The sequence below is a fragment of the Centruroides vittatus genome, unplaced genomic scaffold (genome assembly GCF_030686945.1).
Source record: "Centruroides vittatus isolate TY-2023 unplaced genomic scaffold, ASM3068694v2 contig_875, whole genome shotgun sequence".
Lineage (NCBI taxonomy): Eukaryota > Metazoa > Arthropoda > Arachnida > Scorpiones > Buthidae > Centruroides > Centruroides vittatus.
Genome location: NW_027122567.1, coordinates 4,139,700 through 4,166,806, shown reverse-complemented (window position 1 = coordinate 4,166,806; position 27,107 = coordinate 4,139,700). Strand labels below are relative to the sequence as shown.

General features: G+C 27.9%; 3 protein-coding genes across 8 annotated transcripts in view; all 3 read left to right on the top strand.

Annotated features, from left to right (window-relative positions):
* The first annotated feature begins 21 nt into the window (after window positions 1–21).
* LOC136983086 (uncharacterized) lies at window positions 22–8,328 on the top strand. Its single transcript, XM_067279716.1, has 11 exons — window positions 22–279; window positions 359–582; window positions 656–700; window positions 782–838; window positions 903–1,039; window positions 1,119–1,284; window positions 7,071–7,157; window positions 7,229–7,307; window positions 7,378–7,574; window positions 8,091–8,114; window positions 8,183–8,328. The coding sequence occupies exons 1-11, from the start codon at window positions 80–82 to the stop codon at window positions 8,326–8,328; spliced, it is 1,362 nt and encodes a 453-aa protein (XP_067135817.1). The 5' UTR covers window positions 22–79.
* Window positions 8,329–9,064: 736 nt separating this feature from the next.
* LOC136983047 (uncharacterized) lies at window positions 9,065–16,282 on the top strand. 5 transcript variants are annotated; one of them, XM_067279677.1, is made up of 4 exons: window positions 9,065–9,195; window positions 13,090–13,178; window positions 15,281–15,433; window positions 15,814–16,282. In XM_067279677.1, the coding sequence occupies exons 2-4, from the start codon at window positions 13,127–13,129 to the stop codon at window positions 16,026–16,028; spliced, it is 420 nt and encodes a 139-aa protein (XP_067135778.1). In that variant the 5' UTR covers window positions 9,065–9,195; window positions 13,090–13,126; the 3' UTR covers window positions 16,029–16,282. The 5 variants fall into 5 exon arrangements, with proteins under 5 accessions (XP_067135778.1, XP_067135781.1, XP_067135779.1 ...); XM_067279680.1 differs by lacking the exon at window positions 9,065–9,195 and adding an exon at window positions 9,307–9,788; XM_067279678.1 differs by lacking the exon at window positions 9,065–9,195 and adding an exon at window positions 9,854–10,118.
* Window positions 16,283–16,458: 176 nt separating this feature from the next.
* Window positions 16,459–27,107, top strand: part of LOC136983044 (CD9 antigen-like) — a 285,455-nt gene continuing 274,806 nt past the window's right edge. Inside the window, exons 1-7 of one of the 2 annotated variants that reach the window (XM_067279672.1) lie at window positions 16,459–16,655; window positions 18,175–18,372; window positions 18,444–18,524; window positions 18,596–18,691; window positions 18,973–19,068; window positions 19,144–19,227; window positions 19,309–19,389. In XM_067279672.1, coding sequence (XP_067135773.1) covers window positions 16,596–16,655; window positions 18,175–18,372; window positions 18,444–18,524; window positions 18,596–18,691; window positions 18,973–19,068; window positions 19,144–19,227; window positions 19,309–19,377 — 684 coding nt within the window. In that variant the 5' untranslated portion in view covers window positions 16,459–16,595 and the 3' untranslated portion in view covers window positions 19,378–19,389. Of the gene's footprint in view, window positions 16,656–18,174; window positions 18,373–18,443; window positions 18,525–18,595; window positions 18,692–18,972; window positions 19,069–19,143; window positions 19,228–19,308; window positions 19,681–27,107 lie in introns of those variants that run through there. The other variant, XM_067279671.1, reaches the window with a different exon arrangement.

Here is a 27,107-nt window from a genome sequence, read left to right as displayed (position 1 = left end):
TCGTTCCATGTAACTGAAATTTCCATGACAACCAATTAGTTATTTTTTCAAAACTCGGAACGGAATAAACGAACATACGATGGTGATTTTTAGGTATTTTACGATATTATTTATTATTTTTTATCAAAATCTTACAAAAGAATTACCGGATTACAATTCGACAAATTTGGAAAATGAGACACGTTCTCAATGCACTAATTTACAAAGTATTGATGAAGTTATTCCCGTATTAATTATGACAGAAAAAAACGAAACAATTTTATTGCCTTGTAAAGTTTGGTTAGTATGTGCTGCCCTCTGCTGCTAAATAATCATAATATTACTTTTTAAAATTATTTTAAAATTTTCTAACATTTAGTTCGGAAAATGAAACACATTCTTCCAGAGTATGGAAAAGAGAAGATTTTTCTGGCTCGTTAAATGAAGTAAAAACCGATCTTCATGATGATGATGATACGAATCGAATCATCATTAACGAAAACCATGAGCTGATCATCAAAAACATAACTAAGGATGATGTCGGATTTTATTTTTGCTACGATTTAGATGGAAATTACACAAAATTGAAATATTTAGTTGATAGTTAGTTTTTGACACATGCAAAATATTTAATTAATTTATTATAAAATATTAATTATTATTTTTTTCTACGTAGTTTTAAACGAAGATAATGTGAATTTGGCTTATTTAAATAATACTGGTATATTTGTTTTCCTTATTGCTTAAGAATTTATTTAAATACAAAAAAAAAAAAAGAAAAATTAATATATTTTTACTCTAGCGGTCTACAATTTAACAGCAGCTGCTATGCCTTACTTGGAACCTTGTCAACATAAGAGTGAATATAATTTATAATCATAATCTTAGTCTAGCAAAGGCATAAATATTCATTTTAATTTTAGAATCCATTCATTACTTGAAGAACTACGAGTGTACTTATAAATGGGAATCTTGGGGTCCTTGCGACCGTTGTCTCTCAATTGGAGAAAGGAGGAGAATAGGACGATGTAGACTGCAGATGAAAATCAAAATTACAAAAGTACGTTTTGTTTTTTGTATTTTTCTTAAATATAAATATTAAAAATATAAATAGTAATAAGTTCGAATTTCTCTTTAAGATAATTCTACAGGAAAGTAAAGATGCGGATATAACAAAAGATTATTTCTTGCCCGTACTCAGCGCCGGTTGTCACTCTTATATTTTTGATAATGATGTAAGCGCTAAAAAACTTTTTCAAAAGATACCAAACATTATAGTAAAAGATCGATGTCAAACTAAATGTGGTGAGTATTTTAGAAATTTTTGGAGAATTTAAGATTTAAGACGAAGCATAGTATGGGCATCCGCACAGGGAGACAAACTGGGCTCTTGCCCTCCCCTGGGATCGAGTAAAAGTCCAATAAATTATTGATATATGTAACCTTGCACCCTTGATCCTGAGATGTTTCGTCTGTCTTTAAAAAAATTAAATAATTAAATAGAAATTTATTGATGTAATTATTTGTTTTCAAGCTTTTTCTTTCTGGAAAATTTACTGCAATGTTCATGTATAATACTACATTGTACAGTACATTAGTTAATTACTACAATTGTCATTATGATAATCTCAGTAATAACTAAATTATAAATAGCTTAATATACTTTATTAAAATCAAAAGCTGTAGCTATAGTATTTCTTAAATACGTAATATATTGTAAAATATTATAAATTGACGATAAAATACAAATAAAATTTTGATGTCTTGCATCCTTCACGATCACAGGAACATAATTAACATTGACGGAATCGATATTTTCTTAGAGACTATTCTTTGCATGCGAATATGTAGATTGATTATCTTAAAGAAAAGGTCGGACTCTCCAATGTTAATTGTGTTCCTGTGATTGTGAAGGATTTTTATTTGTATTTTATCTTCAATTTGTAATATTTTTAAATATATTATCTTGGATTTTTCGATTGATACACATGATAAATAATATATTATAAAACAAAGAATTCTTGAAATTCTATATTGATCGTTTATTATGAATAGTTACTAACAGATTAATTCATATGATTAAAACAATTTTATTTTAATAAATGTCTTCTGTCATAATTTGTTCATCTTTAGTTTATATGGCATTTTCATTTTATTTGTATTGATGGACCATCGAATCTTTTTTGCAAGAGGCCTAGAAATCATAGTTACGCCACTAATTGTTGTCGTATGCAATATATTCTAAAAGAACATCAATTGGAGAAATACAGTATCAATTAAACCTTTTAAAACAGTTACTACAATGTTATCGACAAACAGGGCAATGCATGGCTTCATATCATAATACTTTCAATTCTTCTTCTTTTTCTCTAGAAAGTCATTCTTTAAGAATGACTTTCTAGTAATTTAATTATTTAAGTTTATTTGTTTTTATTAATATATTATCAGGTTTGTATTATATCGTAACCTGATGAACATCGTTTAAATTGGCCTAGAATGTTAGCAATTAATGTCTTGCTGGATTGATATGATGTTTAGTGTAATATATATTTTTATATAGTCAGATTAGTACTTTTACATTCTTTATACAGTATCTGCATGCCTAAGAAAACATTAAAAAATAAGTAAAATAACATTTTCTCATGTAGATCAGTGCGAAACAAATTCAAATTATACGTACAGTACATAGGCTTATATAATTTTTAGTTTTTAATTAGACTTGTATAATTAGGCATGCATAATTAGACAAATTACTCAAAAATAAAACTACTTTCTACTGTATTGAAATAACGTATTTCTGAAAAGAAAACTAATAATTTTTATTATTTTATTTATTTTTTTCACTAATTTTTAAGTAAAAACAATTGATTTCAAACCTCTCTTATCAAGCCAATACTCAATTGAAATATAATTCTGCAAGGAAAAGGGTACGTCAGTTTGTCGTTCCTTTTGATATTTGTTTAAACTTACCTTCTACTAGGCAAATTTTTATCAATTTTTGTGGAATATAATTTAAATTTTTTATAAAAATCGAGCATTTAATAAATTAAAATTGTAAATTATATAAATACAATTAGACATTAAAACCTGTATAAACCAGAATTTGGAGAGCTTTTCTCATTTTGCTGGAATTATATAAAATTTCAAAAATAAGAGCAATGTAGACTGTATATTTTAGCCTACGGGCTCTTTCCATTGGGTTATGATCGAATAATTTTGCTCTTTTCATAGGTCTTTTCGTTACAGGTTAAATCATATTCGTTGACGACTTTACTCACCCAACAAGTATCAAATGTCTCGAATGGAAACATTTATTGTAATAACACTATTAACTCTCTTTAATTTTGAGGATTTTATATATGCTAGTTACTAAATATGAACATAAATAATTTATAAAATTTTGAAAACTACTTCTGTTTAATTCTTTTCTAACTCTTATTTAATAAAACAGTTTTTCTTTTTTGCCATCAACAATAAAAAGTATATAAATAAAAACTAGAAATTCTCTTCCATTTTTCTACTTTTTCGTTTTTCATTTTATTTTTTCTATAAAAAAAAAGATGAAATACGAAAAAATTGACTTATCCGCTTCGAAGTTGAAACTACTTTATCTACCATTTTGTTTTTTTCTTGTTGTCTATTGCCATTCATTTTTCATAAACATCATTATAAAGTATGTAATATTTTAATATATTATGTTTATTTAAACTTATATTTTATTTATAGTAATTTCTGCAAAGATGAAATTTTTATTTCCAATTATATTTACGAAGTGTATTTGTCAGAAACACAAAAGTTGAATCTATTTACATTAATTTTTGTATAATTAAATAGGAAGTTATCAACAGCTTCGAATCATTTGATCTATTTAAACAAAGTAAAAATAAAGTATTGTACTGTATTATCCTCATTATACGGAACGTATTAATGTTTCTCATTTATTTGTATTCGATAATATTTAAATTATTTTCGGTTGTTCTTCTGGGAATTGTACTCCTTTTAGTTCTATCCATTTATCACCGTTATAATAAAAATCGAATTTTAGTTTATTTTTTGTACATCTATGCTTCTGCGAATGCAGTTATTATTATTATTTTCTATAGAATTTTTATGCTTAGATGGAAAATTTAAAAGAGAAATGACTTTCAAATGAAAATTGTAAGCTGGACAGAAGACATTGTCAAGACTACATAATTCTGGAAACAATGCAGATTTTCATTAAAAATATATGATAAACGTAATGGTGACGTGCTCCATTAATAAACACGTCAGCAATTAATCGACAAATTAAATTGTTATGTTAATTGTCGGCATTAACTTGCTACATAAATCTTGATGTGTTTGTAGAATACTATTAAGATTTATGTAGATTAAATAGATTTACAATAGAATGTCTTCGAGATTTGAATCACAGGACTCAATAAAATTTATTAGGAGTAATTAAATTGGCCCAATTTATAAATAATATCTAGTGAAAATGTAAATATTATGAAAGAGACGAAAGAAAATTTACTCCTCGTGTGATTATGCAAAAAGTGATTCGCTTATTACTAAAAGATCCGGATTGAATTTCTTTTGCATGGCATCAATTATAATTAGTATATACAAGTCGGAGCTTCGTCAATCATGGGATGATCACCGATTCACAATTAGATCGATCCGGATACGTGAAAGAAGTTCTGATTCAAACACAGATTAGTTCAAAACAGAATCATATTGTCATTCTGTACAGTTAGATAAACTGTATTAAAACTAAAATATTTAATAATATGGATTAATACATTTTTAATATAATAAAATTATTATATGCTAATAATTAATGTATTATTATGTTATAACAAATTGTATAGGGCGTCTACTGTATGAATTATTCATACCGTACAACGAAAATCCGGTAATTCGTCTCAAAGGATATCGTCCTCATTACGATAAATTATACAATCTTAAAGAATTATTGAAAACTTTTGGAATTTTGCCACTTTGTGATTTTTTAGACGGTGGCATGGAAATTTATTACACTTTCTTTAAGGAAATCTAGGTTCAATTCTCACTGGAAATGAAAACTCCACTTCCTTCGATAGCTTCCTCAACAAAGTTGCCCAAGAGGCTCTAAGACCATTAAATCCCTACAAATCAATCAGTCAAGATGTAGTCTGAAAAGTGAGTGGAAAGATTGTAAACGATGAACAACGGTGCTGAGTTTACTCAAATAATTAAATGATTCAATTAGTAGATAGTACCGTTAAATATATATATATATATATATATCAGTAATAATAACTTGTAGCTGTTTCAAACCAGTTCAACCGTTTTTTATTTAGTCCGCTCTACATTTTGGATATAAAAATACATCTGTCGCCATTTCAAAATTTATACTATAACTTCGTTAATTTCTATATTTGTAATACTTTATTTCATACGAAATTTGTCAGCATTGGTATTATCACAGACGTCAAACAAATATTTAATATGTAGGTGGCCTAAAGTCACTTAACCGAGATATATTCTAAGATTATTTTAAAATCGGTTTAGAACAGAATATTATTATTATTATTCGTGATTCAGCTTCATTTAAAGCAGCTGAATCATGAATAATATCAATAGCATGCAGCTGCCCCGAACCGGTTTTAACCGTTTCAATATGATGTTAAAGTATAACTCGTTTAACTGACTTTTAGACCATGCTGAATATAGAAAAAGCTTTTCTGTGAATCTTGTCTATCCGTAAATCCAATAGAACGGATTTTAATATATTTTTAAACAATTTTAAAAACGCTTTTATTGGTCATGTTTTTTTGAGATTGGATGTGGGGGATGGTAGGGATGAGATCATCCCCAGTAACACATTATGATTAAATTCTACATTTGTTTATGTATCGGGTTTCAGGGTGGAGAGGATGATAAGTGAGGCCACCCCCCTAAAACATCATTAAAATGCATTGTCATTGGACTTTGGTATGTTCTCAAAGGTTTCAGCCTACTACCTTAATTAGAAGTTGATGAAATTTGAGTTGCCGGATTTGAAAACGATAAAAAGCAAGTCAAATAAAAGCGTTTTAAAATGATGTAAACAATTTTAGTTTTTTTTTTTATTATTATTTTTTGAACAAATTTGTAACGCTGCATGCTTAAAATTGATACAAAATGCCTAATTTTTATAACGATATATAATAAGTTTTGTGTTCTTTGTCATTTTAAATAACAGAAAAAGCTTTTGATTTATTATGAATTATTTTAAGAAATACAAATAATTCATAAAATTTAAAAATTGCTATTTTATTTCTAAAGAAAACCATTATTATGTGGTTTTCTAAAATTACAGTTTAATAGTTTTTGGCCAGTTCACATATAAAATAACATTTTACATTGTAATAAAAGAGATTCAACTTTTTTATAAAAAAAAAGAAATTATAGTGATTAAATGACGTAGAAAGCCTAAAAACTATAATAAATGATCAAAAATCAATGAAATTTCGGTCGAAAACCCCAAAAAATAATGAGTTACAGGACATGACGAATTAAGTAGATGAATTATCCGTTATCCATTGTCGATTGTTTTGTAAATATTGTAGATTTAATCAGAAATCGAACGTAAATATTCTATATTTAGTATCAAGAATACTTTACATTAAGAACACAAGTAAATAGTTTATATATCGATTGTATTTTATTCTCTCATTCAAATATATTAATATAAATTCTATGCTACTTAATGCCTAAAATTTAAATGTGGGAATTGATTCTTCATATTAAAATTTAGTATTTCTGACTCCTTAACTAATAAAATTTTTTGGATTAAATTCTATAATTTCTTAAAAGAGAATAAATGTAATTAATACTGAAATAAGTTTAAAAAAAAAACATTTAAAATGAATACATTTTGTTTTCTTATATGTCTCCGGCGAAGAAAATTTTGTTGACATCTCGACGTTTGTGATATAATTAGAACTGTAAATACATTTTTTAAAAGATTTTGTAGCCTAAAGTAATCGAGATGGCGACCATTTTCAGTCAATGCACGCTGATTGACATATTTTTTTTCTTTTTATATGTTTTTATTTTTAATTATTTATATAGTTCTTATATTTCAGGAGAATTAAATGAAAGCTTCGGACAGATAGGCAAGTTTAGAAAGAATTTTTTTAAGGGTTTAAAATTAAAAGACATTGAAACTAAAAGTAAGATTTCTCATTATAAAAGATAATTAACACACACGCATTTTTATAATTATTAATAATATATTCAAAAGGTAAACCAATAAGACATCTCGCTCCTGTGGATGTTAAAACAATTTATGAAGGATCATCCGTTACTCTGATTTGTCCAGGGTAAAAAGCAATATTTTTTGTTTTAATTTTTATTTAAAATTAACTAATTTTTCTTCGAATATTTTCGTAGAGTTACCCTTCTTGCTAGAGTTCTTTGGTACAAGAATGGTAAATTGATAGATGTAAATTCCATTCAATATAAGGCAGAGAAAAGCTTAAGAATTGATGAAAGAGACATTTTATATCTGAGAAATGTTCAGATGAGAGATTCTGGAGACTATTCGTGCGACGTATTCGGAATTGAAGTAGGATTAATTAGAATAAAAGGTATGGATAAAAATAAGAATATCATCCTGTTTACTTTAAAATTTGTATACTTTATAAATTAAACAGGAACTTGTCGTATAAATTACACGCTCCATAATTAAAAATGAGTCAAAGTAAATCGAATAAAATATTATGTAAGATGTATTTATATCGATTTAAAATACTTAAGAAACAAATGAAATTCTAAAATCGAATTAATTGCCATAATTTATTATTCTATCTTTTAAATTTATCTTTTAAGTTTTCTTCTAAAAATATACTCTGGGTTACCTTTTATCTTAATTGTTTTTAATGCATTTGGCGAGGTTTTCTAGAAAATTTGCTTCCCAATCTTAAGTGCTTATACATAAAGATATTTTTATACATTTAAAGGATACGTTAGTGGTGGATGATGTGTAATATTCATGTATTTTATGTTCTATAATTGATAAAAACACAACAATATGTGTCATTTACTTTATTTTTTATATTATAAATTTTAATAAAACAAAATTATTTTTTAATCATTTTTTACAGTTATTCTACAAACCGTTGTATTTGGTAAGTAAATTGAAATAAATTATAAAAGTTTATAATTTTTATTTTTACAAAAGATTTTTTTTTCTTAGATCCTTCGACATATTTCGGGCAATTAACGATCGTTTTATTAATTTATTTTTTAATTTATATCGTTATATTGACTTTTAAATGTATAAAACACCAAAGAAATTTGAAATTAAGACAATACAGGAAAAGGCATGCTTTACTTAAATAGCAGTAAAATAAAGAAATATTGTTATCAATTTTTCGTATTTTATAATTTTAATATTTTTCTCTACCTTCTAAAATTACAGCCATGATATATTACCGTATTAACCACATGATCACAAGAGAAAGAAAAAAAAAATAATAATAATAATGATATATCTTCTTATCGTAGCAATCTTAATAGCCTACCGCTTATCCATCATGCATTTCTAGATTGTACAGTACATATATGTGATAGAGATTAATTTAGCATTAAGTTTATATTATTTTTCAAAAATAAAATTTCTAGACAAATTTTACATACGAACCATAAAAGTTAATTGTTGTGATATGTAGAGGCGGTACAATTACAATTGTTAGACTTTACACTGGGTGATAGTTGGACTCTTCACCTATGAATATACTTGAAATATTTTGCAAACAATGAAGGACAGATAAACATTTTTCTATATAATATTTTGCTTTCTAGTATTACATTTAAATGGAATGATATTAATTTACTTAATCTCTTTTTAATTTTTTTTAATAATGACGCAAATTATGAGTCATGTTTTATGTTACAAATTCTTAATTTTGTTTACGTCGTCGTAAGAGTTTCCGCCAACGATTACGCTTTTATAATATATTTAAATCCGAGTAAATTCCGAAAATTTATAGCTAAAAGCGTGGTTTAATCTGACCAGACGGCATTCCACTTTCGATATCCCAAGTCACGTGACTGGAGGCTAGCCAAAAGAGGGCGCTGTACAGCGAACGCTTGTCAGTTTCTCTCCGTCCTCTGCTCACATCCGGGTTATTTGCTTGTATTAGGTGAACATAAACAAGAAAACTGTTCCGATTTGGAGCTCATCCACTCAAACAATATGTTTTATAGGTAAGAGTCGATCCGTTTACGATTTTAACGTACAAAAATAATATATTGGTGCGCGCGTTGTACACGTTCTAGACGATATACGACGGGAGATATGCAAAATTCGACCCCTTTCGTCCGGGTGACGTCACCTAATCCCAGTTTGTTGCGTCACAGTTACGATGGTGACGTAACGCGACTCGTTTACTACAATTATTGTCGTAAAATATTGAAAAGGATACGCCGACATGCGAAGAAAGAGGAAATAAACCCCTAACTTGACCATCGCGTCAATAACGCGTTGGCCACAATGTGGAAAATAGTTTAGGTCGATGGCTGGTTAATTAATTAATTTCGATGTTTCCACCTCCTCTTAGACACACCCAACGTGTTTAATATATGAAACTCCGGCGGTACCCCCCGAAACGGGGGAATTTCCCCCAGCTAAGTGAGCTGTGTACATAAGCAAATGGAGCAGCTGTAGATCCGTCACGAACCCTCTTTCTTTTACCACATAAATAAAAAATAAAGAAGAGACGCGTTCTGATACCACAAACGCCCCTCGCAGGAACCATTAGAAAGGAGAGTGTTCTAGAGTAATAGCGGTATAGGAGCAGGTGAGTTAATAGTCTACGGCACGACAACCCCGCCTAGTAAAGTAGTCACCATTTGCCCACGCCCCGTAAACAATTCGAATCTTTCTCTCACGTATTCCAATCTGAATGAGGTCAAACGATTCGTTTCGGTTTTTACCGGGTGTTTATCCCTAATAAATTCCTCTTAACCCTCTAATAGAAATAAAGCAACGCCGACTTATTACAATTAATCTTCGTCCTTCGTGTAATTTAAAATAATTAATATTTGGAATACTTTCTCACGGGCGTTCTGTATAAAAGTCACTTACCATCGTCAGTTACGAGCACGCCGAGAAGTTCCGTTCGTATTACGTGAGTAGATATTTATTTATTATTATTTTTTTCCATTTCTTTTTTTACGTATCGCCTTTTTTTCGGTGGGAAACCGAAAAGAATTATGAGAATCGGTTGTTGATTCATTGTTGCTATGGTAACGTCGTCTTTGTTAAAACGATTCCCGCACGCCACTCGACGTCACACGATGACGGAAACGTAACGGTTTAAGGTTAATTAATGGAAGATTGAAATCTGGCGTTGATACTTAATCGCGATTATTACTTTTCCATTTTCAACAGATGGAAATGGCAGGTTCGGTTGTCGAACACGTCATGATGATGCCTACAAAAAGCAAATCGATACGCATCCCCCATCGAACGAGGTGTTAAATATTTAGCAAGTAATCTTTTATATGTTCCTCTGTGTGTAAAAGAAAAAAAAATCCGCGACAATTGAAAATGTGGGCGGATGACGATGACGCTTTTGGGATATTTTCGAAAAATATTTTTACTTTGCACCTGTTCTTTACGACACGAGCGATCTACACGTACCATCTGGTCACGTTAGGTCGTGACCGGCGCCACGATGTCACTATAATGAATAGAGTTACGTACGTATCACAGTCAAGGGTATGTTACGTCCTTGTAGGAAAACCAAGATGCGGGTAAGTTGGTGTGGAGAAATTTTAGACAGATTACACGGGTGGTTGAAGCTCGGTTTTTTGACATTAAATTCTCATACGCGTTATTGGTGTTGTAAAGGAAGCAGCTTTAAATACCGGAGATCGGCTCAGTTGCTTTCGGTGGGAAATCGTAACAAAGAAAAACATTTTTTTACTCCCATTTAGAAAGTATGCCAATGAAGGATTTTATAAACTGTACTTACAGTTTTAGATTTAAAAAAATATATATAGAAACATCTGCCTCTAATGGACATCTTGCTGCGAAAACTGTTAGATTGGTTGCTTTATCATCATATATCAAAGGTAATGGAGCACACTCCCTTACAGTAAGGTGGTAAGTGCTCATTAGTTTGCAACGTTACCTGAAATTCTAACGCATTTTTTTTTTTTTCTTAAAGTTCTTTCAACTATTGAAATTTAATTAATCATTGCATACGATGCACTGTTTTCTTTGGAGTGTTTTGAATCGTTTTCGGGTGATATATTCCTCGTCTGCTTCTAATATAAAATGCAGAGAGTGAATCAGATGAATCGGCTAGTGTCCCTGCATCCCCGCTAAACCAATTAGGCAACGACTCGTCTCTTAAGCGATCGATGCATTTTCGAGTTAAGATGTACAGTACAAAATCAGTTGATCAGAATGCATATGATACATTAACTCATATTCTTTTTTCTTATTATTTTACTTTCATAAATGTGAAGCTGAAAAGAAAACTTCATGATTCATCATCTCGGTAATTGGATTATTTTTTAATTATCCTCATTTATTTAAGAGGTGTCTAGTCGTGTTTGTGATGCTAAACTGTGTTAAAATATGTCACACTTGGCACGTACAAGGCTTGTCGATCTTAGTATGTAAACAGTATTGAAAGGAAGATAGTGTTTTTTTCGAAATTAATATATGCTGTCATAAAAATAGCAAACCTAGCTAAAATAAATACAGATGCTGTTAAAATAAATATATAGAAACTAGTAACTAGTTTAAATATTCCCTAAATAAAGTATAAACAATATATGCATTGGTATGAGTTTAGTACATATTTTATGTAATTTAAAAAAAAAAAAAATGCAGCTTGAAAATATATATAAAATTTTAAATTTTAAGTAAAGAATCTCATTTCATAAACACGTGTGTTTAAACAATTTATTGAGAATTATTAATAAGTTTCTCATTTTAAATATATCTTTCAATTTTTAATGGCTTATGAATGTAAAGTTTAATGTATATTTATATCCAAGATTGGCTTATTCACTATAAATTTACTATAGTTTTTTTTCTTTTCTTTTACTGCTTTTTTTCCTCGAAATGTCAAGAAAAAGAATATTTTCCGAAATAAACTAGATTTTTGTTTTCACGTCACCAGTAAAAAATGTAACGCAAAATAGATCAATATGTTTATACTGTATTTTCTCCAGTATAATCAGATTTATGTAATATATATGCACATATCATTAAGATGAATATAATTAAAATAGAAAATTTTAAATTTATTTTTTTGTTATCTTTATATTGATGATAATATTTAATAATAGTAATAATAATACGAAACAGAGAAGAGAAATCAACCGTTTCTCTGCACATGAATTTATATTGCTCCGTTAAGATATGTAACAACAGTAAAGTCAATTGCTTGCTTGAATTGCTGAATAAATATGAATTTTCTGCAAACAGTAAATATAAAAGAAATTTATTCTCTTGCCTTTATATTTTTTTATTATTATTATAAATAATAGACGATACTTCAGTGTTCTCTATCCTTGCGTTTTCCTACTATCAGTTTATTTTACTCCATTTTTTTTACTGATCGTTCAGTTTGATCGTGTCAGTTTACACAGATTTCTATTGAAACCTTCGATTAATCAATCAATCAATTCGAATTACTTATAACAGAATAAATCCATTATTTGAATACAGTGTCAAATGTTGTTCAACGAGTTAACAGTTCATTCAAGGTATTTTTAAGTCTGGCGGGAGGTACAGTTTTGATTCCACTTGAAACGTACCTTTTTATTTTAAAAAATAATAATAAAATTTTAGTAAGATCATGACGTAATTTATAGTTTATATGGTTTATTATGACTTCATCTTGTAAACTTAAGGAGATGGAACAAACAGGAAATACGACTTCAGGGACAAGATCGTCATGATGTCATCAGACTGAAGAATTTCATAAATGAACACCCACGCCCAACCTCATTGTAGTTTAATCTTTAGTTTAATTCCGAGTTCGCCTATTCTATTTTTTTTTTTTTTTTTTTTGTATAGTCTGTACTTTTCTTGTGTTTATACGATTATAAATATGAATAATTTTTATCTTATTTCAGGTATCCGGTATAAATCCCTTCTGAGAAAAATTGACAAATGGAAACCATTCCTTTACTTTTACTAGTTTTCTTATCTCTTCTAACAGAAGGTAAGCTTGTTAATTCAACATCCTTTCTTATTAAGTAGCATATAAAATGTATCTCATGTATCTCAAGGAGAGATAATACTCAACTATTTTTTTTTTTCGTTTTAAAATTCATTTTTCTAGGGTTTATTGAAGTTAAAAAGTGTTAATTGCTGTCACAAATTTTGACATGCTCTTTTTCCTTTGGCACAATTCTCTCTTGTAACGAGCTTTTATTACTTAAACACTTTTTTTAATCACTCGAAAATCATCACTCGTTAAGTAATGAAATATTCCAGGTCCTAGTTCGTTAACTATTTAAGTTTATGTAGCATTTAATGAAGTAACCAAATGCACACTTCCTGGATCTGTTCAATGATTCAAAATTTATACAAATAGTTTTATTGCGAATTAAAAGTAAGTATATTTTGTGGAAGAGCCCACTCCATGTATACAAGAATAGATCTTTAAGTATCAAGTTATCTTTGGATTCCTGAAGAATACATAATTTTGGAAGATATCCAAAACTTTATTTGTTTTTTAAACATTTAAAATTGATAAACGCCGCTTTCCTGATTATAAATAATTTTCACTTTCATGTATAGAGACCATGTACAGACAGAAATTAGCATTTTTCTCGATATTTTTACTAAATTTAAAAATTATTTTAAAATATTCTATAAACATTTTCAACTTTTTTTTAAAATTAAAATTAATATTTGTTAATCTTAAAACGGTTATTGAAATATGAAACGTGATTGGTTTGGAAATTTTTAAATTCATTTTGAATTAGCCAACCAGTGTAATATGAAACCGAAATTTTTTTTTTTCATTTTTTTCTTTATATTTATTTCATTTTCAGTTTTTAAAATAAATAAGTAACGGCAATTTTTTGAACAGAATGCATACAAAATAACTTCCAAACAACAATCAATTTTTAATGTTCTCTTTAGTGGCTGCTCGGAGACTTGATTGTAAATTAAATTTTTTAAATATTTTAATAAATTACAAAAACATGGTACTTATGCAGAATTATTCAGCATACATTAAAAAAGAGGATAAAATCAAGCAGACACATGAAAAAATATCCATTTTAAATCACTCTAATTAAGTTTATTTAAAAAATATAAACATTAAATTTAAATATTATTAAAATACAGAATATACTTTTTATGTTTACTGTCTTCTAATAAAATATAGAATTAACTAATCAAAACAAGAGAAATTACTTAAAATATATATTTTTTAAATGCTCTTAATGTTTTATTTATATATAAAATGATGTAGAGTTATTAAACTTTTAAATAAAACTTTGAAATGTTTTAAGTAAAAAAATGAAATTAGAAATCAATAATAATTCCATTAAAATATATTTATTTTAAAAATCTGGGAAATAAAAAACAAAGAAAACAAATAATTTTTCTTGTCATACCGATTGGTTAATTTCAAAATAATCCTTGAAAGTTTAACATGATTTTAAAGCTTAACCAATCAGAATATCTTTAAAACAAATTTGTTACAATATATTTTTGGTAATTTTTCAATAATTTATTTATTCATTTATTAAAATTTAAAAGAAAAAAGATGAAAACGAATCGAAATTTAATAGTTTTCGCATTTTACTTTTAAATTTTTGCCTTATAAAAAGTTTCTCCTTATCATTTAATATAGGCATATAAAGCCTTTAGAAAGTAAAAAGATACATCAATAATAATTCCATTAAGATTGTACATAAGAAAATAATGAATAGAAAAAAAACAAGTTAAAAAAAATACATCGTAAGCTAAGAAACAGCAAATATTTAAGGAAAATTTTAAACACTATTTTTTTACTTTCATTTAAAATTTTAATTAATGACTTTTATATTAAAAATGTTTTGACATGGAAATTAATTAAATTACTTTCTAAGTGAACATTTCCTCTCATATGCCATGAAAGTAGGAAATTATTTTGTGGGTATTACATACGGAAATGTTAAGGCGGAAACTGAAATATGATATGAAGTAATTCGTAATGAATGATTTTGTTAAAATAAATAAATAAAAATTTAATTTATTAAATTAATATTTTATGTATTTAATTATATATATATATATATATATATATATATATATATTTTTTTTTAGGTCTGGCAATTCAATGTTACGTCTGTAGTTGGTCTCCAGAAGATCAAAATAATAGTACAGATTCCTGCACAGAGGTTGGTTTTCAATCCCACAAATCAGTAGTTCATCAGTGTGAACACGGTTGCGAAATATTCGTGCAATGGGATCCTAATGGTAAGTTAAATAAAATTAGCCTTTACTTGCTTAAAATTATTTTTTGGCATCATCTTTTATGTATTTTGCTTCCGAATAACAGGAGAAAAAAAACCTTAGATTAGTAAGTTCTTCCTAACGTTTTTACTTGGAAATTCCCCCTCTTAGATGTATGACATTATTTATTTAAGAATACATTTTACTTTTTTTCTAAGGACGCAATTCACTGATTGGGGAATGCTTTTTTACATAATATCGTTTTTTAAATTAGGTCATTTTCATATAAATTAAACATTTATTGATTTAGGGTTTCGGCGTTTGCTTTTCCAATCTGTTATATATATATATATGTGTGTGTGTGTGTGTGTTGTATATATATATATATTTTGGTTGTTTCGCAGGTCGTATGGAACAATGGAGAAGGAATTGCTTTCAGAAAAATCACGTACCTCTAACAGGTGATTGCAAATGGGATGTGAGTATTGGTTGGAAACGCAAAATCTGCACATGCGACGTAGATTTTTGCAACAACGCCTTTACTTTCAAAAAAACAACAATAATGACATATGTGTGTTCTGTGATCTTCGCTGTGTTTGTAGGAAACAGACTTTTCTGAAAAAGAACAGAAAAAAATGCAAGATCACTGCCAAATTCATTGTTGATGTGTTGTTCTTCAAATCGTCGGGAACAGATTACTATAATTAATTATTATTATATTTTCCTTTCATTTATAATTAACAACAGAAGAGAAAAAGAAACAGAATATTGTACAGCCGTAATTGTATTGTGTAACTTGGTGAATTTAGTAGCGTATAGTGTACCCATTAAATGAATAAGTAAAATAAAAACTATTCATATTTTACCATAAAACTTGTTTCGTTTCTTAAATTTGATATTGTCAAAAATTTAAAAACAAATTAATAAATAAACAAATCGTAAATTCAAAAAGTATATACGAAATGCATTATTTGCGGGTTTTTATATTCGCTATCTTCACAAAAATATGTTACAAAGTTTGGGTGGTGAATTCTGATAAGAGTCACCTTAGCGACTATGATAAAAATTCAGATTCGTTATTGTACTTTGAACAATTAGATACAGTAAACGTCTATGTAGCTCTCAACCTGAAGCCGTCCATATTGGAAAATATTTTCCGGTTTTGTTATTTTATAAACAGCGAAAGATGGATTCGGCTATGGCTTGTATGAAATATTTTCTCTTCACCTTAAATTTCATAATTTGGGTAAGTTACAAACAAATACTTTTTTAAAATAATTCATTTTCAAAATGGCGTCTACATCACGCTACCTTATCTTCTTCCTTGTAAAGTGTAATTACGAGATTTTTTATTATTATTTATATAAGTTTCTTAATTAGAAGAGAAGCGTTGAAATTAATTAAAATTTCTAATAAATTTGATGTTATATTAATTATTCTCACCAAAGTTATCGGCTTAATAGTTGAATTCTATCTATTAAAATTCTGTTAATGGCGTTATAAAGTAGAACACATCATTTCCTTCTAACTAATGTGTTCGATTTTAAAATTATCTCGTAGGGTAAATCTTAATGCTTATTATTATTATTATTTTATTTTATTTTTTAAGTTATCTTGATAATATATTTCCTGTGCAGGGACTTAAACGATAAATTTGTATTTTAATATAATTAGTAGAAGTGTGATTGCTTATTTTTCTCATCAATCCTTTCACTAATGATTATACTTTTCTCATTTAAAAAGAAATATAGTGACAAATTTTAAATTGATCAATACAGATAAACCATAAACTTCTACGCTGATTACACGGATACGATCAATAACGTTAGGTTCAATTTTAATTATCGATTTTTATACAGTCTCAATGGATTTTAAAGAGTGTTACCTTTCTTTTTTACTAAAAAAAATAATAATAAATAATATTTTAAAAAATATTCTGTCGTATAAACTTCTCAGAGAAATAGATCGATGTGTGTATAGGCTAGATGGTGATTTACACACCTCAAAAGATAGATTTATTGCTTGTTCGGTTATATTTTATTATATAGGGCCTATATTTTTTCCAAAAATCAGAAATTCAATTCGGTTTGCCACAGGATTTATGATTTTTTTTTGTTCTGTTTCTTTGTTAAGTAAATGCAAATTCGCATTACCAGTCGAAAAATCTATAACTTATTATTAAAACAATGTTAAAAACAATTAATATAGTAAGAAAAACGTATAAATTATGAAAAAATATAATATTTACAAGATTTTATACAAAAAATAAGCGGATAATTGGTAAATTTTTCGTAACTATCTTATCATTTTTACGATTATGAATCATCATAATGGAATTACGATACATAATGTAAGTAAATTAATGACTTATCTGATTCACTTGCCAGTAAAGGCCACACCCTGAAAATGTAACAGGCCTTCTCTTATCTAAACAAATTTTAGGCCATCTTCTTAGCTATAGGCAATATTTTATTAGGTCTAAAAGAATTTTTATGAAAAAAGTAGAAAATACATTTATTGATAATCTAGTTTTAAAGGTTAAATATTGAATCAATACGTGAAAATAAATAGGTTAAAGAATTTTTTTTCTCAGTAGAGAAGAAATATCCGGAAATTAATATTTTAAAGAAAAAATAATAGATTAAAAGTGAAAGGAAAATGGCGATTTATTAATTGATCGAAAGATAAGAGAAAGTGTCAAGTAACAAAATTAGTGAAAGTTCGAAAGGTTATTGGATTTTAACTTTTATTTTTTCTATTATTAGTGTTTAGGTGGAGCTCTCGCAGGTATCGGCATATTTATCAGATCGGATGATTATTTTTGGTCATTCCAAAGGGGATTAGCTTTGGACCAATATTACCAGGCATGCTATATTATCATTACTGCAGGAGTTATTCTCCTAGTAGTTGGCTTCTTAGGTTGCTGTGGAGCAGCTATGGATAGCCCCTGCATGCTTCTGACCGTAAATATAACTATTCCTTTTTATATATAAATTTTTGAAGATAAAAGAAATGAAAATGTTATATTTTATAGTACATTCTGATCATGGCTTTTATAATAATTTTGGAAGTAGCCACAGCAGGTTTGGTTTGGAAAATAGCAGATGGCGAAAAGGTAATGTTCGATTTATTCATTTTTCCGAATTTTTTTATGCATATATGTAACCATTTTTCAACTGTTTTCAGTTGCAAGAGATTTTAAAAGAAAAGATTAGAGACCAAATAGAAAAAAGAAGCCGAGACGATGAAGCTCGACAGTTTTTAAAATTGTTGCAGATGCATGTAAAGTGTCCTCATTATTTTACATTTTTATTTTTATGCTAATTTAATATTAATAGAATACACTTATATAATAGCTAACAATTTTTATATATTTCAATAAATATTTTATTACTAATTCTGTGTTACTAAGAAGTATCAATTATAAGAGAAAATCTAGGTCTAGTTTATATTCCGTCCCTTATTATACGAAGACATTGCAGTTTATTTTTATTTCTTGACATTATTATATATTAATTACAAATACTAGATAAATATATTTTTATATTTTAAAATTGTTTTAGCTTGAATGTTGTGGGGCTCAAGATAAAAATGACTATGGAGATACGGCTCTTCCGGAATCGTGTAACAGTCAAAGAACAAACAACGTTTTCATTTATGTAAATTAATCATTACTAAGAATTTTTTTAAATGTTTAATTCAGTGTTTATAATATTCATAACCAACTCTTACAGGGATGTGCAGAAAATTTGAGAAGATACCTAGAGAAAAAAGCAGGATTAATGGGCGGATTAGTGCTTGGAATTGGTTTTATTCAAGTAATTTAAAATAATAAAATATTAAGTAAACAATTAACTGTAATTTTCTCAATTATAATTTCTACTGTTTATTTATTTTAGATCATGGCACTAGTCTTTACAACTTGTTTATTCTGCGCTTTGAGGGAAGAAGCTAAAGAATATGTTTGATAATTTTTTTTTTTTTCAAAAAAAGAAATTCATATATTTTAATAATTAATCTTATTCATACTTTTATACATTTTTAAGTCGATAAAATCATATAATAAATAGATCAAGTTGACTATTCAAGTTTATTTTTATGAAAATATTTTATAAAAGAATTTATGAAATAATTTATGTTGTGAAATTAATAAAAATATTTTAAATTTTTAAAATAGATTTTTAAGATATTTCATTATTCATTATGTCATGTATCGTGTATAATGTAGGAAATTATGTAAAAATTTCGAATTAAAAATATAGTAAAATATATATTTAATTTTCCTTTTATATAGATATTTTTTTTATAAATTGTGTTTTATTATACGTGAAAATAATAAAAATCAATAAAAAAAATAATTTATATTTATTACATTTCTACTTTAAAAAATTTTATTTTTAACTGTTAAATTGAAATATAATTTTTTTTTTTAAATTATAATTAATTAAGATAGAAACAGTGTGTGAAATAAAATAAAAAATATTGTTTTGCATTTATAAATAAGAAATTTCTTATTTAAATTACAATTTTTTTTTTTAATTTTTACAATGAGTTTCTTTATAGAAAGCGTGTTATATAACAGGCAACAAAGCGCAGTTTGTTTGCATATCGTTGAAACAGATCCAATCTTTTATAAATTATTCCAACAAATCTTCACTTTAAGTAAAAAATTTCTAAATTTCTATAGATTTTTACGAAATTTTTAAAATGGATAAAGATTTGTTCCAATGAATTTGAAGATAACAAAAGTTTACTAATCCACAAGATACAAAGCATTGCGAATTCCTTAGAGAACTGCTTTCAACGATTACTGTTTTGTTCTAGAGTAGGAGAAAAACAGAAAAATAATTTTTTAAAGATGTTCTTATCTATAAAAACAAAAATCACTTCAACTATAACTTTTTCCGAGAGAATAGACTAGTTCTGAAGACGTTAAATGCGATAGAAAGGCAACATCATCTCAAAAATTGAATAGTTTATATTTGATTTTATAAAAAATGATCTGATATTTTAAATTAATATTAACATGTGTACACAATAAAATCAAATTAATTAAATATTTAATAAATATTTTTATTATTATTATTTTTTTTTAAAAAATCTCAGCGGCTTCAAAGTTGGTTTTAATGTTGCTATCGAAATTTTCATATTTAGTAAATTTTGCCTAGTAAGCTGCAGGCAGGTGGCATAAAGTAGAGTAGAATGAAGTTCAACAAACCTTATTTCCCTTTCCTTTATCAGAACCCTTTATATAAAGGAAAGGGAAATTCAACGGAGATTAAATTTTAAAAAGTAACAACGATAGAACCATTATCGTAACCAAGATTCGGAAAAATCTATATAATCCCATCTCCGAGACGTACAATAAATAAAAATTCATTCATGAAACGTACGAAAGAGTTATTTCTACAGGATACATAAAAGGAAAGCGATAGAAATTTAATTAAACAAAAAAATTCTCCTTAAGGAAAACAGGTTAAAGTCTTTTTGTAGCGGCCTTAGATTCGAGATGATCGCTCCCAGAATAATTTTAACAATAAATTATAATGATCTTTTCTAGTATACCGAATTTATACGAGTATTCTCCTTCTAGAGATCACTTTAAGTAGCGCAATAAATTGTTATTTTTCTTAGTAATTTCATATGATGATGTACTAAACAGTAGAAGGCTTGTGTAATGAATATTTTATTTTTAGTCCATCGTTACGGAATTTAACGAATCTTTAAAATATTAATAAAATGTGAGATTTTACATTGTAAAAGTAATGTTAAAGAGTAACTATAATGTAGGAAAATTGATTAAGTAATTCTCGTTCATAAATTATTATGTTTTAAATAGGTTTATTATTATTCTGTATCTTTGAACTTTTAAAAAAAATAAATAAAATGTCTACTCAATTGTTTATGAAATAATAGAAAACAAATAAATTTCTTTTTTTATTAAAAAAAAATTGATAATTTTGATTAACACTCGAGTATTATATACAGTTTTCTATATTATAACATAATGCTACTATATATGTTATTATGAAACTGGTCTTTAAAAGATTCACATTGTGTTTATCTATATAAGAGGTTTTCCGGGAGTAATCTCCGCCTAAATAGGGGCCAGTTATCCTTAAAAAAGACCTCCCGGAAGGCATTCCCCCTAGGCAGATCGCCCAAGTGTTGCGTTGCCATAACTTAATAAAAACAAAAGCAAAACAAACTATATAACGGGCTGTTCAAGAAAGACTAAGATTGGATTTATTTTCAGAAACCAGTCTTGTCAACACCGGCGAATTTGAAAAGAGCGGGTTTTAATTATTAGCTCAACAGGTGGCATTACTGTATCCGAAGTAGTTTGCAACAGAGCGCGCTTTTAGTTTCGCATAACCAAGATTCAAGCTATCAAATTCTGTATTCGTTTGGGGATAGCCAGAGAAGAGATTTGTGAGATGTTGCAACAGGCTTATGTTGAGAATGCACTGCCTCGTTTAAGGCATTAAGATGATTGAAGTTTATCGATGGCTAGACAAGTTGGTCCAGGTCAACCTAAAACCGTCGTGACAAGAATCAGCATCAACACTGCTGCAGTCATAATCCGTGAGGATCGTCGAATGACAGGACATCGACTGGCTGGAGCCTTGGGTATGTCGACTGGTTCTGCGTTCACTATCGTTGCATTACGTGCCTCGTCTATTGACTCCGGAACAAATGAAAATGAGAGTTGATGTTTGCTGTGAACTGTAGTGCGGCTTTGCCAAAGAGGAAAATTTTTTTAGTTAATTATCACTGCGGTCGAATCATGGCTGCATCACTACGGCCCGGAAGAGAAACAAGTCAGCAATTTCAATTTCAATTTCAATTATTTTATTAATGCATAAAAAATACATGTCCAGCACCGCTAGGCATAACTGGACATGGGTTACAGAAAATAGATTGCACATAGACAATTTCCCATAATTAAGTAAACGCGGGCAATATATGGACTTTGAAGTGGATACAGTAAGCAATGGGCAATTAGTGAATACAATGCAATAGTACTTATGATACATGGCATTTACAAAGGAACAAAACGTGTCAGTATAGCCGTAGAATAGGCAAATACAGTTGTAGAATGATTAAGCATATATAAACAAGTCAGCAGTAGGTCTGTCTGGAAATGGAAAGGATCGCCAACTTTTAAAAAAAATCAAAATTATCTCGTCTGCTGAAAAAGTCATATTGATTGCCTTCTTCGATCATCGCGGTAGGGTGTATCAGCATGAGGTACCCCTACGTACAACAGTTACTCTAGAGTATTACAATTCTGTCTTGAAATATCTCTAGCAATATATATGGAAGAAACGATTGTAACTTCATCCCCAAGAGTGGTGACTCCATCAAGACAACGCACGGCGCGTGTTGCAAACGTAGTGACCGAATGTTTGGCCAAGCAGAACATTCAGCGCGTACCTCACCCATTCTGCATCCTGACCTCGCTCCCTGTAACTTTTCCTCTTTTTTACCTTCAAGTCTTAGTTCTGGGTCACCGTTTCCCGGATTCTTCGAAAGTAATGAAAGCAACGGAAGCGAATTTGAACCTATCGAAACATGGTTTCCGGCACGTCTTCGAAGAATACCAGACACGGCTGACCAAGTGCATTCAAGTGGGTGGGGACTATTTCGAAAAAAAGATCGTGTTACTTTGAATAATGAATGAATAAACACGTTGAAAAAAAACAGCACCAGTATATAAAATAGAATGTCCGCCAGTCTGTTCTCAATGCACTTCTAAACTTTTTGACCGACTTGGAACAAGTTTTTTAGACGTACTCTCTATGAGCCTGAGGGAAGAAAACATATATATATATAGGCTACCACGAAAGCTGGACACCCCACTCTTTCATTTCATTTCATTAAACATAACAATAATAAGATAAAATAACCAAATTTTTAACATAGTTTTCATTTTAATGTTTGTCCGTATTAATTTTCGCCCGGAAGCACTGGACATATCCTCTATTTATGGCTAGCATATACAGTACACGAGTATATTCAGAGCCTTGGAGAAGGGGAGAGCTGGGATTTTTTCTCCGGGCCCGGAGAAAATTTAAGAGTTCGTAGTGGATCTTACCCCTAAAATTAATGTTATTTTTACTAACAGAAAATAAGATATTTAAGACTGCTTGTTATTAATAAAGAAACAATCTATATATTTTATATGGCTAGAAGGACCCGCTACGAGAAAAGAGATTCGCTCTAGCCTTGTTCCCTGTACAAGCTGTCGATGGCATATATATATATCCAACAAGTTCAATATATATATATGAGAGAAGAACGAGAGGGAATGTATAGGTTGCATCCACTCCCTACAAGATATAAGATAAAGCCATATTTTAATACCTTTAATAATTTTATTTTTACATGTTAAATTTAAATGTAGAATTTTTAAATTGTAATATGTTACTTTGAAGAAAATATATTATTTTCTATTTATAAATAAGAATTATTTTTATTCAAATTATAATTTTTTAATTTATTAAATGTTGTATTTATTTATAAAATACAACATAAAAAAACAGCAAATTTGTAATGTATATATTTAAAACTGACACAAATTTCAAAGAGTATCACATAAAGTACGCTCTACAAATATATTCTGATATTGGTTGAATTTTATTTTCCTTGGCGGCATAATATTTTCTGATTAAGTTACTAAATAAAATAAAATTATGTATATACAGTAAATATAATATTACTTGTGATTTTAAAAAATGATTCGATATTTTTTTATACACAATTCAATTTAAATAGCATTGAATTCGGGATATCGATCGATATTCTCAAATTCAAAAAACTCAACATTGACAGTTGAACATGCTATAATCTCGAGTTGGTGAAATTTATAATATATATAAGTTTACTTTAACATATTTATTTGCATATATTCAGCAACATATTTTAGTCAATACCTTTATACATACAACGTCACCTCTAAAATGCGGCCATTTTCAACTCAAATTTCATCCACTTCTAATTAAGATAGAAGGCTGAAACTTTGAGGGCGACCTAAATCTGATGACAAAGCATTTTAATGTTTTAGAGGGTGGCCCTATCTCATCATCCTCCTCACTCTGAACCCCGATAAACATAACTAAATGTAGAATTTAATCATGGTGTGTGTGTAAATGCGCTGTAGTGATATATGTGGTGGGGATGACCTCACCCCCTCACCACCACCCTCACCACCCCCATCTCCAACCTCTAAAAACATGACCAATAAAAGCATTTTTTAAAAATATATTAAAATTATTTATTCTCTCGCCAATCACCGTTATTAAGAGGTTTTGCTGTATTACTTAATAAAGGTGATGACTATTTTTAGAATAAAACTCTATATACATTCTTAAAAAATTGTTTTTCTTTAATTTTCATATGGAAAAATTTAATTAATTTATAATTGAAGTGGTCTGACAGATTATCAATTGAATTTAAGAACTTTCCTTAACTTGCCAGGGTATTTATTTAAATACAGTATTTAATTATGGAACAGGAAATTAAGGAGCATTTTCTATATCTTATTATTAAGTTAAAATTAATGTATAATATTTTAAAATATAATTTATAAAAATACCGTTATCTTTCTATATTATAATTACCGAACATCAATCTTTGAAGTAGTTACTATAAAGTATCACGTGATACTACAAAAATTATCTACGGGTATGTTATATTATCTACAAAGCGTGATAAAGGCTAAATTTTAAATATAAACTTAGTTAAATATAATTAAAAACAATTGGGATCTAAATTAAACACACATAAACATTTGTAATATAGAAAATAATTAACAAATTATACGTTTCATCGTTCTCGAAGGAATTCTAAATTAGAAAAATCCGTATTATTTATTGTAACATCATCACGATGCCAGGTTGCAATTTTTAATTACATTTTAATTTAAATCAAGTGAGTTCCGGTCCAGGCCGGTAGTTTCGTATATAGTTAATCGAGCTTCCGGTCCCCAAGATTTCCATATCTGGTCACGATTTTCCTCTATTCTCGAGATTAATAAAGGACAGACCGACAGCCGGACCTACTGTGAGAATGTATAGGTCTACAATTTGAAAATTGTAGCTTGAAATTTTATTTGTTCCAACTGTGGAATGGATATTCTTATGCAATGCGTCAAACACTAATAAAATATTTAGACTCTCATTATGTAATAATTGGAGCATGCTAGGAATCAGTATTGTCGAGATTTCGTGATTCTCATCATAAAGGGAAATTTCCCTATCGAGATTTCATCATTTCGAATATTATCATGGCGACATTTACAATTTCAGGACTTCAAACGAGATCGTTAATTACCGGGAATAAAAACTCAATAAAGATTTTATTTAAATGTGAATATTTTTAAATTAATGACAAACATTCTGTAACTAGCGAATAACTACTTTTATGATTGCATGCAACTCTCATATATAAATATAATAAATTCATGAAATTTTAAGCAATTTTAAATATTTATAATGGAATAACATACAAATCCGTTCATATAAAGAATTTTTATACATTATTTAATTACAAACATCTAAATTTATTATGACCATAATTGCAATTAATGAATCAACTTAATTAACTGCATTAAAACTAAACACCGCTTATAAATATTTAATCTTTTGTTTAAAAATTATTAGATTTTTTTAATACAAATATATTTTTTTTAAATAATATTAATAATTATAATTACTTTAGCATTATTGCCATAATTATTATACTCATTTTTTATTAAATTACCCTTAATTAAGAGCATAAAATGGCAATTAAAACGATGAAATTATTTGGTTCCTTTATTAATTTTGATAAATATATTTCGGTCTAGTTAATACATAAAACTACATATATTTAGTATGACTATAATTATTAAATTTAAGTTAATGAGTATGTAATATATATGTTATATTACATAAATAGTATATATTACAACACATTATATATATGTGTGTATGTGCATATGTAATATGTATATTGTATTATACACACTACACGTTTTTCGTATATATAATGTACTGTACAGTACATTAATTAGATGCACTTTAGTGTACAAGGGTGTATTTAAGGAAGGGTAGACGGAGGATATGCTTCCTTAATACATTTAGGAAATCTATGATAAATTTAATGATTTTCAAGTGATTTTCTGATACTTAAATAAGACATCTTTTATGCTGTAAGACTTATATACAGTATTTTATTTATTTTTATCTATTAGATTGAGTCATATATGGATAAGTCTTTAGTAATTGTATACTCAAATTTATTTCCGATGCTCTTTTACTATAATCTGTTTCTCGTTATGACTTTATGTAGTTATTTATACGAATAATCATATAAATTCGACTGTATCACAAGTAAATAACTACTTGAGCATACTTAGTAATTGGTTTTTCTATGTTTTAAGGCAACAGGTAAGATAATATATACGCGTTTATACAGCATTTTATGCTTTACTTAAAGAACTGAACTGTTCTTAAATAGAAAGAAGAGAGTTTTAATGTTGTTATATTTATAACAAAAATAAATAACTCTATTTTATTAATTTTAAGCAACAGATGGCGTTACAATATGGTGTTTCTTTTATAATTTCAAAGGTTATATTTATTTAACAACATAAAAATTCCATTAAAAATAAGCTTATTAAACTTTTACAACAGCTTCTATAAAAAAATATCTG

Bases quoted from the DNA above. Each gene is read 5' to 3' on its own strand.
- LOC136983086 (XM_067279716.1), top strand. From the start codon at position 80: ATGGTGATTTTTAGGTATTTTACGATATTATTTATTATTTTTTATCAA. The intron at 839-902 runs GTGAATATAATT...TTTTAATTTTAG, and splicing joins GGAACCTTGTCAACATAAGA to AATCCATTCATTACTTGAAG. The intron at 7,158-7,228 runs GTAAGATTTCTC...TATATTCAAAAG, and splicing joins AAAAGACATTGAAACTAAAA to GTAAACCAATAAGACATCTC.
- LOC136983047 (XM_067279677.1), top strand. From the start codon at position 13,127: ATGGAAACCATTCCTTTACTTTTACTAGTTTTCTTATCTCTTCTAACA. The intron at 13,179-15,280 runs GTAAGCTTGTTA...ATTTTTTTTTAG, and splicing joins CTTATCTCTTCTAACAGAAG to GTCTGGCAATTCAATGTTAC. The intron at 15,434-15,813 runs GTAAGTTAAATA...GTTGTTTCGCAG, and splicing joins CGTGCAATGGGATCCTAATG to GTCGTATGGAACAATGGAGA.